This window comes from Corythoichthys intestinalis, chromosome 5 (genome assembly GCF_030265065.1).
Source record: "Corythoichthys intestinalis isolate RoL2023-P3 chromosome 5, ASM3026506v1, whole genome shotgun sequence".
NCBI classification, from domain to species: domain Eukaryota; kingdom Metazoa; phylum Chordata; class Actinopteri; order Syngnathiformes; family Syngnathidae; genus Corythoichthys; species Corythoichthys intestinalis.
The window spans coordinates 10,563,079-10,577,676 of NC_080399.1; the positions used below are offsets into that span (position 1 = coordinate 10,563,079).

Sequence of the window (14,598 nt, forward strand, 5' to 3'; positions counted from 1 at the left end):
CGATTTCCCTCCCATACACCAGGGGGTGTTTCAGCACTCCACTTCCCGCGCCACTTGTCATTGCTGATAACGATTTTTTTCAAATTAATTAGCCTTTTTCTGCTGTCTGATTAAACGTCACAGTTGAATTTTAGACATAACTAATCACATATAACAGTTTTATTATTATTATTATTTTTACATTTAGAGTAACGTGACCTATTTTGAATACAGTGAACCCTTGCTACTTTGCGCTTCAAACTTTGCGCCCTTAGTCCATCGCGGGTTGTTTTTTCCAATTGAAAAATAAATCAATCAATAAATAAATGCAGTATTTTGCAGAGCTGTCCTGTGCCGACCACTAATCACATATAAGTTTTATTATTATTATTATTTTTACATTTGGAGTAACGTGACCTATTTTAAATACAGTGAACACTCGCTACTTTGCTCTTCAAACTTTGCGCTCTTAGTCCATCGCGGATTTTTTCCAATGAAAAAAATAAATAAATAAATGCAGTATTTTATGGAGCTGTCCTGAGCCGATCACGTAGTCTCTCACTCTCCCTTCTGCCGCTTTTCTTGGTCAGGTAGTGCACTGGAGTTGCTTGTTAAAGTTAATGATGATTGACACGCATTAAGGTTTGATCTTGCCAGAGACGCTTGGAAGCCAAAACTTTAAGGCGCCGCATGTGTCAATCATCGTTTAGCTTGTTAAACATCTGTGGCAACTCATTGTGTGTAAGTGAGCAGCAGGAGCGGATTGGAGTGGACTTACTCAATTAAGTATTTAATAAAGACAAGCATTTTTGTAAGTTATTCTTGTTTAAAAATAATTCTGTGGTACAGTAACATGTTTAAAACTTATCATAATTAATAAATTTGAAGTGCTTAGAAACTCATAAAGGTTTTTATTATTTTAAATTGTACTCTAGGCAGAAAAAGGTAAAAAACATGTCTTAAATGTATCTTTTCAATGCTAAATATGAAAACATACATTGAACACTTTTTTTGAGGGGGGGGGGGGGGGGGGGGGGGGGCTACTATGCGGTTTTTCACCTATTGCATGAAAACAAGGGACCACTGTTAAATGCCAGAGCTTGATTTCTTATAGTCAGCGTCAATGGATAATTTGCTATCCCCCGCCAGTAAAGCCTTTTGTTAGGAAACATTGCCCCCTTATGGTCTTTGCAAGGGTTATTATTGGCAGTTGCTAATGCCAGAAAACTGGAATGACAATAGAGATCATGGTTGGTTAGTAGGTTGGAATGACTACTGGAATGTTTGGGCACTTGTGGGTTTACATAGATAGTTGCTACGCAAGTTTGTGTTACTTATGTTGTGTCATGAATACATACCTTCTTATACTTGCGGTACTTTTGTAGTATTTGCTCCTCCATTAACTGCAAAATATATTAACAAAGTGAATAGTAGTGCTAAACAGATGTGATTTCTAGAGATGGACCGATTCTCAACTGGGCCGATAATTTAATTTATTGTGAAAAAAATTCAAGGAGCTATTGTCCAAGTTTTTATTTAAATTTACAAGATCTACTGCTAAACCTGAGAACTACTTGTATTTACAGTGGGGCAAATAAGTTTTTAGTTAACCACCAATTGTGCAAGTTCTCCTACTTGAAAAGATTATACAGGCCTGTAATTGTCAAGATGGGTAAACCTCAACCATGAGAGACAGAATGTGGGGAAAAAAAACACAAAATCACACTGTTTGATTTTTAAAGAAATTATTTCAAATTAGAGTGAAAAATAAGTATTTGGTCACCTACAAACAAGCAAGATTTCTGGCTGTCAAAGAGGTCTAACTTCTTCTAACGAGGTCTAACAAGGTCCAGCGAGGCTTCACTCGTTACCTGTATTAATGGCACCTGTTTTAACTCATTATCGGTATAAAAGACACCTGTCCACAAACTCAGTCAGTCACACACCAAACTCCACTATGGCCAAGACCAAAGAGCTGTCGAAGGACACCAGAGACAAAATTGTAGACCTGCACCAGGCTGGGAAGACTGAATATGCAATAGGTAAAATGCTTGGTGTAAAGAAATCAACTGTGGGAGCAATTATTAGAAAGGGAAGAGATACAAGACCACTGATAATCTCCCTCGATCTGGGGCTCCATGCAAGATCTCACCCCGTGGCGTCAAAATGATAACAAGAACGGTGAGCAAAAATCCCAGAACCACACAGGGGGACCTAGTGAATGACCAACAGAGAGATGGGACCACAGTAACAAAGGCTACTATCAGTGACACAATGCGCCGCCAGGGACTCAAATCCTGCACTGCCAGACGTGTCCCCCGCTGAAGAAAGTACACGTCCAGGCCCGTCTGCGGTTCATTAGAGAGCATTTGGATGATCCAGAAGAGGACTGGGAGAATGTGTTATGGTCAGATGAAACCAAAATAGAACTTTTTGGTAGATACACAGGTTCTCGTGTTTGGAAGAGAAAGAATACTGAATTGCATCCGAAGAACACCATACCCACTGTGAAGCATGGGGGTGGAAACATCATGCTTTGGGGCTGTTTTTCTGCAAAAGGACCAGGACGACTGATCAGTGTAAAGGAAAGAATGAATGGGGCCATGTATCGAGAGATTTTGAGTGAAAATGTCCTTCCATCAGCAAGGCATTGAAGATGAGACGTAGCTGGGTATTTCAGCATGACATTGATCCCAAACACACAGCCAGGGCAACAAAGGAGTGGCTTCATAAGAAGCATTTCAAGGTCCTGGAGTGGCCTAGCCAGTCTCCAGATCTCAACCCCATAGAAAATCTGTGGAGGGAGTTGAAAGTCCGTGTTGCCCAACAACAGCCCCAAAACATCACTGCTCTAGGGGAGATCTGCATGGAGGAATTGGCCAAAATAAAACCAGCAACAGTGTGTGAAAAGCTTGTGAAGAGTTACAGAAAACGTTTGGCCTCCATTATTGCCAACAAAAGGTACATAACAAAGTATTGAGATGAACTTTTGGTATTGACCAAATACTTATTTTCCACCATGGTTTGCAAATAAATTCTTCAAAAATCAAACCATGTGATTTTCTGGGGGGGGAGGGTTCACATTCTGTCTCTCATGGTTGAGGTGTACCCATGTTGACAATTAAAGGCCTCTAATATTTTCAAGTGGGAGAACTTGCACAATTAGTGGTTGACTAAATACTTATTTGCCCCACTGTATGTTGTATTGTACTTTCTGTAGAACAATTTCAGAGAGCTATTTATTTAAGCTTTTTATTCAACTTTATAAGAGAAGTTTCTGAGTCAAGGAAATTCAGGCACTTTTGGAGATTGGAGATTTAGGCATTTCAATGAAGTTCAGTGTCTGCATTATTCAGTTTTTACACTTTTACTGCAAATGACTATTGGCTCCAAAAATCGGTTATCGGCCCCTCTAACTACTAATAATCGGTATCGGTCCTGAAAAATCCATATCGGTCAATCTCTAGTGTTTTCACAAGAACTGGATCCGGATTGAACCAGTGGGTTCCGGCAGTACCTTGTACTCTTGTGTTCCCGGTGAGAGCGTGTTGATCTTTGAGCCTAACTGAACAAACATCTCCGTAATGGCTCCGATGCGGTCGTGAAGAGCTCTGTATTCGTCGTACTCTGAACAGAAGTCATTTTTGTATTGCTCACGTTGTTCCAGTGCTGTAATCGAGCTGTATTTTCTGAAAAAGGAAAGTAAAACTATGAATTGAGGAGGTTGGTTTTACAACTGTCTTCACTGAAACTCCCAGTAGGTGGCGCCGTAGGCTAGTAAGATCAGGGCTATTGCAGTGTGATGAGTTGAACAGATGGATAAATGCAAGTTTGGTTTTCAGAACTATTTTCTGGGAAGATTGGCGAAGGCAAACCTGTTTTATTTCCCCTTGATTTTATTTGAACGTTGTGAAGGTTAGCCCAACCCTTTGGGATGATTAAATAGTGACATTTGATATTGATATCAAGTCATGTGGAAACTGATGGAATTTGTCAACCTGATTCGAGGATAAAAAGAAAAAGTGTTGAAAACTCACAATAAATAGTCTGGCAAGTCTTCTTTTGTGGTTCTGACAGGTGTTTTCTCCCCTAAGAAGAAAGCACACAGTTGAGCCATTAGGCAAATATGTTTGCGGTAAGTCAAATGTCATTTAAAAGCCACATAAGATCATTTATCGCAGCTTTTGATAGAGGAAACGTGATCCGAGGCAAGCGCTGACGTCAGAAGCTGCAGACCAATGCTGCCTGCTGGCTCGCTGGACCCTAGGTCACCCAGCTGTTCAGCAGTCAATCATCAACAGACTGGGGATTGATGACTTGTTAAGACGCCTACAAACACTGTGACTGATGAAAACATTATTCAACTATGACAACTTCACCTTTGAGATTATCTTGGTTCTTCTTCAAGTCCGGGCTGGTTTCGATCCACTCCGGTTTTAAGCGCTCCCGTTCTTTCTCTTTGTGCTTTTTGGACTTCTTCTTTTTATGTTGACCGTTGGGCAATTGTTGTTCAGTGCAAACCGTAGGGTCCATGTGTGGGGTCTTGGGGGTTAGTGCCTTAGGAGCCGGCTCTGTCCGCTCTGCTTTGGGAGTAGTTGACGATCCACTCAGTTTGTGCGGCGAGTGCAGACCGTTCGGACACGCCTGGAGATGATTGTTGGTTTTGTCGTGCGCGCCGGCATTGTTGGTGCCGTAGTCTCTGTGGGACGGAGACTGTCGTGGCAAGCAGTGGTCTGTTAGTCTCTGTTTTTTGGGGGTTTGACAGTTGGATTGATCCAAAGGCAAAGGACGTTTCTGCAGGAAAGAAATTAGATAACATATGGATTAGTTTGGTGGTGAAAGTTTGAGACTTTTTGATTTCATTGGATGTACTTTGTTTTCCATATGTCCCACACAATGTTCTGCATATAAAATATATCTATATACAGTGATCCCTCGCTACTTCGCGCTTGAAACTTCCGGCCCTCAGTCCATTGTGTTTTTTTTTTTTTTTTTTTTTCAATTAAGAAAGAAATAAATAAATACAGTATTTTATTAGAGCTGTAGTAGTCTCTCCCTCCTGCTTATTTTCTGGGTCAGGCAGTGCACTGGAGTTTGTTGTTACAGTTAACAATGATTGACAGGCGTTAAGGTTTGATCTTGCCAGAGAAGCTTGAAAGCCAAAATTTCAAGGCGCGGCATGTGTCAATCATAGTTTAGCTTGTTAAACACTTGCTGTGACAACTCATTGTAAGTGTGCAGCGTGAGCAGATTTGAGTGGACTCACTCAATGGAGCATTTAATAAAGACAAGCATTTTCCTACATTATTCTTTAAAAATAAGTCGGTGGGACAGTAACGTGTTTAAAACATTTTGAAGTGCTTGAAAACCATTTGTTAAAATATATACCATAATTTCCGGACCATAAGGCGGACCTGACTATAAGCCGCCACCCACCAAGTTTTATACAAAAAAGGTATTTGTTCATTGATAAAATAAGCCGCAGCTGTCCTCACTGTATTATGGGATATTTACACCAAAAGATATTAACCGGGAACACTTTATTTACAGCGGCATCATAATACTGTCATAAGACCAAATGAACCACCATAAAGCTTTGAACCAATTGGATGCACAGCTTCAATGCTTCAAGAAGCTTCATTTGACCATCACTGCTCCCTTGGGGGAGACAGTCAACCTCTGCTGCCACCTTTTGTCAACACTGTTGTAGTCCAACATGCCTCCTAGCATGCATTGCAGCGCTACAGATTTAAATAACAATTGAAATTCATGTTCTGTGCTAATTATATCTTCAGTTATTGTTCCAGTTGTTTCATTAATTGCTAGTTACTATGGTATTTGGTAACATTTTATTTGACAGTGGTGCCATAAGACTTTTATAAGACCATCATAATTATGACATGACACTGCCATGAGCTTTAATGAATGCTTATGACAGATGTCATCTGGCAAATTATCTCACTTTTGAATAGATGTAAAAGATCCAAGCTGGACATAAATGGAGTTAGTGACATAATTTGCTGGATGACACTTAATGACATACGTCATAGGCATTCATTAATGCCCATGGTGGTGTCATTTCAGAAATATGACAGTCTTATGGCAGTTTTATGACGCCGCTGTCAAAAACAGTGTTACCTATTAACACAAATAAATTAATAAATAACACGCACTGGACTATAAGATGCAGGATTCAAAATGAGGGATAAAAGTAGCTTATAGTCCGAATATCACAGTATATACACTTTTTTTTTTAATTACACTTTGGGGGGGGGGGGGGGGCGTCCCATATACAGTGGGGAGAACAAGTATTTGATACACTGCCAACCCTGGCAGTGTATCAAATACTTGTTCTCCCCACTGTATATCTCTTTCCAATGCTAATTCACAATTCAGTTGAAAATCTCAGTGAAATAGGGAAGTCTCAAAGCCACCTAATATTATATAATGACTCCTACAATAACCTGCAATAGGAATTCAGATTTGTTTTCTCTCAGGGCTTCTTACAAAAATCCACTCATAAACATAATTGCTTTTAGCTTTATTACTGGCATATAATAACTTACCAGTATATTCATACTCTTGCTACTCTGCTACTGCATAATTGCAGATAATACTTACAAAGTCCTGATTTGTTTCTAATCAGGCTTGTATTTAAGTTGTATTTAAGTTTAAGGCGGTTTTTGAATTCACCTTATTGAAACTGCCAGAATGGAATTACCCCAAAAGACCTATGGAATCCAAAGTATTTAACGTAAGCAATTACCACAGAGAGCGTCTTTGCAGGACTGAGTTGGGAGGGAGAATCTCCGGGAGTTTTGTGGAATGACTGGTTGGTTTGGGGACTTTTCAACTGGCTGTTACTGTGGAGTGGCTGAAGCTTCCTGTAGACAAGATTAAGAACACAATACCGTCACTTGAACGGTCACAACAAAGTCTGGGCTGTAACACTGAACAGGAAGAGGCAGAGTGTGGGTCATAAAGTTGGCATTGATGTATTTATGATGAGGACGATGGGCAAGCACTCGTACTGAAAACACATCCCAAGAAAAAAAAAACTTGAATAATTATCCAGGCATACTAATATTAGTACAGAATTAAGTAATTTTAGTGAAGAAACGCAGACGTTTTATCGCCAATCCCTATCATTTGCTGACTCCTATGACATTCACCAAGCCTGGAACTGCCATTTAAAACCACACACATTTAAATTCACAGATACCTCAATGTAGAACGTGAGGATGGCACGACTACCTGCACATTACAAGTATTAGTATCAATTTGTACGTGATTATTAAAATAATCGGCAGGTAATCGATAGAATAATTGACCAAAAAAAAAAAAAATTGACAGTGGTGTTGAAAAGGTTCGTGTACCTTTCGACGAGGGATGTCCTTATCGCATATTTTTGCACTGGAGTCTGAGTCACCTGATTTTGAGATTCTGCCGATACAGAGTCCCGATTCGATACAGAATTTATTTATTTAATTTATTTATTTATTTTTAAACAAAAGTTACAAACATGTACAGTACTGTACTACTTACAGTAGGGCTGCAGCTATCGATTATTTGATCGAGTAATCTATTACTTACAGTGTTTCCCACAGGATTTTAGGAGACTGTGGTGGGAGGGTCTCTGACCATAGGATTTTTTGAAACTGTGGTGGTGGGCTGCATCGGAGTCGGACAGCCACACCATGTCGTGCCACGGCGATTTTTTTTTTTTTTTTTTTCATTATTTTTTTTCCCCCAAGAAGAACCATAACAAAGATATATTTGAAATATTTCATTAGCTAGGCTAATGTTATAGCTCTCAGCTACGGTACATGTATGTAAAATGCGTTGCTGATTACAGCTACGTTGCCCTATGTAATAATGCGACTTTTTTTCTCGTAGCAATAGTACAACTTACATCTCGTAGTGACTCAGGGTTGGCAACCCAAACTGTTGAAAGAGCCATATTTGACCCCCCCCCCCAAAAAAAAAAAACAAAAAACTGATACAGTATGTCTGGAGCAGCAAAAAATTAAAAGCCTTGTACAAGCCTTATAATTATCAATACTAGCTATATTAGCCTACTATAAAAATGACTAAGTTGGCTAGAAATACATAATTAGCCTTCATGATTAAATGTTTATTTTCCCTGCAGTGGATCCTATAGCGCACCACGTGACTACTCTGTTGTACGATGACACCACAAGTTTAACTTCATTACAATATTAATGAATTGAAAGAATGTTTGTATCATGTTTGTCCTCCTAGAAATCCTATTAAAACAAAAAATATATTTCCCTCCCCCATCTTTTTCCATTAAGAAAAAAAAAAAAAGCTCCGAAGCAGCACTAAAGAGCCGCATGCGGCCCAAGAGCCGCGGGTTTCAGACGGCCGTCGTAGCCCTCCTTTTTCCTTTTTATTTGACCCTCATAAGTACTACATTACCACAACAATAACAGTCCTTCTGTCAACTAACCCATTTACAGGACTGGGGGAATTCTAATGGCCGTGTAAAGAGTTTTTCTTGATTCGGTGAGAAGGTGAATAGTTTTTTCCCCGTTGTTCGTAAACTAAATTTCCACACAAACGCACATCGAGGTACCATTAACTTAGCAAGGAGAGGTATGAGAGTCATTTTTCGAGTGTCCCAGAGCTCGCGAAATTGGGGGGGGGGCGCATTTATCCAACTCCTGTCTGAAGTTGGCGCGTCGGTGTTGTGCCGAAAAATAGCCACTCCACGTGAAATGTCCCCCCGACGGGAGCGCCCACACGTCACTCGTACAAACAGCCTTTTCTTACCAATCGATGGACACGGAAACGACGTTCTTGTACCGTGAATATGTATCATTTTACTCTGCTTGAACTAATAAATACTTTACTGTGACCAACGCTCTGAAAATAGAGCAAGGCTTTATTTTGGGCCCCGCCTCTCCGCGCAAGTTCAGTCAAAGTTTGCTGTCCGTCCAAGACGGCCGTCCACCGCTCACTTTCGCCGAAAAGTCCGATCCAAACTATTGTAATGCCCCGGATATGGGGAAGAAGGAGAGAAGTCTGTATTTGCTTACCCACTTGATTGTGGTAACAATAATAAAGAAAAACAATAACAAAATAACAGCGGGCTGCTAAGACATGCGACCGCTATCTCTCGCTATCTCGCTCGTTCTCCCATTCTTCCTACTCGTTCCCCTTGCGTCTCTTAAATAAATAAATAAATAAAATACTACTCTAAAATGCTGCTCTCGCTCGCGCGGGTAGTAGAGTGGAGTGGGCTACAGCTGTGTATTCGGCTGACTGACGCATCTGATTAGTTTTTTTTTTTTTTCCCCCGGCGTTGGGGGGGGGGGGTGTCAAACGAGACTGTGGCGGGCCCAAACGAGACTGTGGCGGGCCGCCACAGTCTCGTTCATTGGTGGGAAACACTGGATTAGTTAGTTCAAATAATCGAGTAATCGGATAAAGAACATTTAATGTGTTGCCGATTAAATTGTAGGAGATGTAAAACAAAGAAACAAGTGGTTATGCTTGAAATTACATTTATTTTGGCTTGCCTATATTGCACTTTCGAAAGAGAATTAAATGTGAATACCAAATAAAATAAGTCTTTTTTTCAAACTATGCAGAATTGCATTTTTATTTCACAAGAGCAATAAATGCATTTAAAACTAAATTAAAATACCTGAGATTTGTCTCAAACGGTATAAAATATATAAATGCGATCTCACAATAAACGAACAATTGGCTAACTTGCATAGCAAAAGTCCGCGATTAAATGCTATGAAATGCTAACGTTTTTTATTTTAGATTTTTTTTTTTTTTTTTTTTTTTTACAAAGCTCTTAACAAATCCTTCAAACACATATTCCCACAAAAAACTACAAAATATACCTCCAAACTAAATTACGAATGCATAAACAAACATAAACCCAAACAAAAATGTACAACCTTATGTTGGTCTTAACCGGGAGCAGCTGGATTCATTCATGTTGATAAGTTATGCAATATTCACTGTTGTTACTAGAGGCCAGTGGATCCACCCAGATCAATACGACTAAATGCAAACACTTTCAAAACAAATCATTACAAGGCCACAAATTAAACGAATCCTTGAACCAGCAAAATGGGATTCAAAGCTTTTTTTCTAATCAAATTACTCGATTCAATCGATTTATTGTTGCAGCACTAATTTACAGTACTTCCTCTTCCGTATTTTCTGGGAGTGTTGAGTATAAAACGTATATATTTTTTAGGGCTGTCAAACGATAAAAAAATTTAATCGAGTTCATTACAGCTTAAAAAATAATTAATCGTAATTAATCGCAATTCAAACCATCTATAAAATATGCTATATTTTTCTGTAAATTATTGTTGGAATGGAACGATAAGACACAAGACGGATAAATACATTCAACATAATATTTGTTTATTATAACAATAAATCAACAAGATGGCATTAACATTATTAACATTCTCTTAAAGCGATCCATGGATAGAAAGACTTATAGTTTTTAAAAGATAAATGTTAGTACAAGTCATAGAAATTTCATATTAAAACCCCTCTTAATGTTTTCGTTTTATTAAAATTTGTAAAATTTGCAATCAAAAGATAAACTAGTAGCTCGCCGTTGTTGATGTCAATGATTACACCATGCTCACTCATGGTACTAACTAGGGTTGTTCCGATCATGTTTTTTTGCTCCCGATCCGATCGTTTTAGTTTGAGTAATTGCCGATCCCGATATTTCCCGATCCGATTGCTTTTTTTTTTGCTCCCGATTCAATTCCAATCATTCCCGATGATTTTTCCCGATCATATACATTTTGGCAATGCATTAAGAAAAAAATGAATAAAACTGGGATGAATATATACATTCAACATACAGTACATAAGTACTGTATTTGTTTATTATGACAATAAATCCTCAAGATGGCATTTACATTATTAACATTCTTTCTGTGAGAGGGATCCACGGATAGAAAGACTTGTAATTCTTAAAGGATAATTGTGACTTTGTATATCGTGACTAAATATTGCCATCTAGTGTATTTGTTGAGCTTTCAGTAAATGATACTGTAGCCATTTAACTGTTCTGCCCAAATGCATGATGGGAACAGCACCCATGACTGTGTGTAGTGGTACCAATTGATATTTCTTCTCTGCGTTGGTAAATAACATAAGGTGTTAAGAAAAAGATCAATTACTACCTTTCTTCCCCACATTGCTTCCCACGTTATTTCTAATCGTAGGGAGAGGGATTGTAAGGCTGGAGCCAATTAAAAAAATGCTCCAAAGGCTGCCAAAATTCACTCTACTCATTTTACGCTGCCTTTTAGCTCTATATATAGATAAAACGGCGCCATTACAGATTGAACGCGACAATGCGTGAGTGGGTCGTGCAGCGCAGGCATTAATTGCGTTAAATATTTTAACGTGATAAATTATTTTTTAAAAATAATTACCATCGTTAACTGAATAAATTTGATAACCCTACCTTAAGGCTAAAGTAAGGACTCTGGATGAGTGTAACATATTATGTCTGTTACGTTAAATACAATTAGAAAACGATTTAATTAAAAAATATATATATATTGAAAAAAGGCATGTCCGATATTTTTTTGCCGATTCCGATACTTTGAAAATGACGTGATCGGGACATCTCTAGTACTAACCCATAAAATCAGTTGGACCCAAACGCCAGCAGAGGGCGCCAAACACCAAAAAAAAAGTAACAAGCGGACATTACACTGTACTGTCATTTTAGTCTGTTTGAGCGGGGCATGTGCGTTAATTGCGTTATATATTTTAACGTGATTAATCAAAAAAATTAATTACCGCCCATTAACACGATAATTTTGACAGCCCTAATATTTTTGTTTCTTTTTTTCAATACCATTTTATTTCTGGATTATTTTGTTACATTTTAGCCCTGATAAATAATTAAAAAAAAAAAAAAAATTAAATCCATTTTCACCGAATTCCGATCCTTTGAAAAATGCCCTGATTGGCCCGATTTCCAGTCACATGATTGGACTGGGGTCATCCCTACTCTCGAACATTTGTTTTTTTCTTGTAATTCCGAAAAAAAGGGAAAACAAAAATTAAGCATAGTTCGATTATTAATTGCCCCTTTTTTGTTTGACACACATAAAAACAAACAAACAAAAAAACTGAATTAGGCTTTTTTCTTTTTCCAAAATTAGAAGAAAATTAAGGTCAACAAAACGAATGACCGAAACGTATGTGCACCCGCAAGACTGTCAGAATGCCATTTCTGTGGCATGTTTTGTTATCCGTCTCAGGCAATAAGATTGGCAAAATGTGACCGCACAGACTGAACATAGTCCATTGAGTTTAACAATAGCAGCAGATGTTAGAACCCCTGCAGGACCGAACCATTGGCTCCTTTAATCTGCTTCCTACAGTTCCTTCCGCATAAAAACGCCCCCGGCAACAAGTCACTTAATCATCATCCTGTTTTGAGTGATGTTCCAAAAAATATCTGAACATGACAAAGCCTGATTTAGAACGCAGTGTGCCACAATCGCAAGGAGCCTAGAGTATTTGCATCATCATGCTTGGAGTACAATTCAATTATTTCAATCGTACAGTTTTTTTCCCCTGTTCTTTGCAGGGATTGTTGAGAAGTGTGTGTCGTTATCCCAAATGTTTTGGAAGCACATGGCTCTCATGTTTACTGGCAGGCACATGAAGGGGAAAAAAGTATACCCTGTAAAGCTCAGCCTCACTGGCCTCTCAGCCTTCCATGCTAATACCATTTGGCAAGCAAGTACAAGGGATATTTTCCTTCACTTTGATGTGTCTATTAAGAGATTCATCAGTGTAGAGACGAAGTCATTTAGATGTTCCCCCTTTCCGCAAGATCACAGCACCCTTCTGCGGTAATTCAGTGGCCTTTTTGTATCAATGCTGTGACTGCCAAAATACATCCATCCTTCCGTGTTTTCAACTGCATTAACACGCTAAACTCAAATAGAGCGGTGGCAGGAGTTCCAACTTTTGTATTTATTTATTTTTCACTGACGTAATCTCACAACCTTGACTATGATAATTATCCCATTTGTTTTGGAGGACTGAATTGACTATTATTTTACTCTATCCTTTTTTCAAAGGGTCATGTAAAATTAGGGGTGTAACGGTACACAAAAATCTCGGTTCGGTACGGACCTCGGTTTTGAGGTCACGGTTCGGTTCCTTTTCGGTACAGTAAGAAAACAAAATGCAAAATATAAATGTGCTAGTTGTTTATTACACACCTTTTACACCTTTTACTATTACACCCCCAAAGTCCGTGTTGCCCAACGACAGCCCCAAAACATCACTGCTCTAGAGGAGATCTGCATGGAGGAATGGGTCAAAATACCAGCAACGGTGTGTGGAAAGCTTGTGAAGAGTTACAGAAAAGGTTTGGGCTCCGTTATTGCCAACAAAGGGTACATAACAAAGTATTGAGATGAACTTTTAGTATTGACCAAATACTTATTTTCCACCATGATTTGCAAATAAATTCTGTGATTGCTGTTTTTTTTTTTTTTTTTCCGCATTCTTTCTCTCATGGTTGAGGTTTACCCATATTGATAATTACAGGCCTCTCTAATATTTTCAAGTGGGAGAATTTGCACAATTAGTGGTTGACTAAATACTTATTTGCCCCACTGAATATATTATTTTTTTAAACAACCAAGAATAGTCACTTGCCCTATAAAGGTGAATTACTACTTTATAACAAATTTCTCAGTGCCAAAAGAAATACAGTCCTTAAAATCTTCCACTCCCAAAGCCCACCTGATCAGAAGCCTGTGGATGAGTTGCTTTTCCTCCTCCAGATATCCAGGCCAGTCTCTCTGGACATGTCTATAAAGCTCATCCTTCAGAGAATAGCTATTGTCTTTAAGGTTCAGCTTGCCAACCTGAGAAAAACAAACGTTCCTTGCATTAATAAAACAAAAACAACCCCAAAAAGAAAAAAAGACAGTTCTGAGAATGTCTAGAAAGCAACAGCAGCCATGCCTGACTGCGTTGTTTTGATGCCAAACAACCCCTGCGGATACAAATCTACCCACAATTTCATTCCTGGAAACACTTAGAACGCAGTTAAAGACACCCCACCTCATATGTCAAAACACAATCTTTCCTCAAGAAATGCTAATTTAACCACAGAGATAATGAGACACTGTTTTTCCAGCGATGATTATAGCGTAGCACAACATTGTAAACACGGGACAACGCTAGAAATAGACACGTTTTCTGAGATCATACACAGCTGACAATAGTTTTTGAAAATACTAACACTTATACACTTGCTTCTCCTATCTTGATGAGTTGAATGTTACGTTTCCCTCACCTCATCCAGCACTGAGGTCAGGTCAGCCTTGTCCTTAGGACTGGCTCGTTCTCTCTCCAACCACAGCAGCAGCTCGGGTTTCTTGTAATGTTTTAAGGCCAGGAGATGGATGATGCGGTCCCTCAAGGGCCGTTGTGCCACAGGGCTGGGAACCAGGCTCCGCTTGTTGCTGCTATCCGAGCCTGAAACCAGACCCTGTTTCCTCTGGACCTTCACGCACTTACCTGAGACCAAAACAAAAGCACGCACAGTCAAGTCTCAATAGA

At 39.0% G+C, this 14,598-nt stretch overlaps 1 protein-coding gene across 1 annotated transcript in view; it reads right to left on the bottom strand.

Annotated features, from left to right (window-relative positions):
• The window catches only part of LOC130915955 (RNA polymerase II elongation factor ELL2), a 102,611-nt gene that overhangs the window by 9,147 nt on the left and 78,866 nt on the right, over positions 1-14,598 (bottom strand). Inside the window, exons 5-11 of the mRNA XM_057836239.1 lie at positions 14,333-14,556; positions 13,774-13,898; positions 6,746-6,863; positions 4,359-4,773; positions 4,017-4,068; positions 3,497-3,668; positions 1,338-1,382 (exon numbers count right to left, since the gene is read on the bottom strand). Of these exons, the coding sequence (XP_057692222.1) occupies positions 1,338-1,382; positions 3,497-3,668; positions 4,017-4,068; positions 4,359-4,773; positions 6,746-6,863; positions 13,774-13,898; positions 14,333-14,556 (1,151 nt within the window). The remainder of the gene's footprint in view (positions 1-1,337; positions 1,383-3,496; positions 3,669-4,016; positions 4,069-4,358; positions 4,774-6,745; positions 6,864-13,773; positions 13,899-14,332; positions 14,557-14,598) is intronic.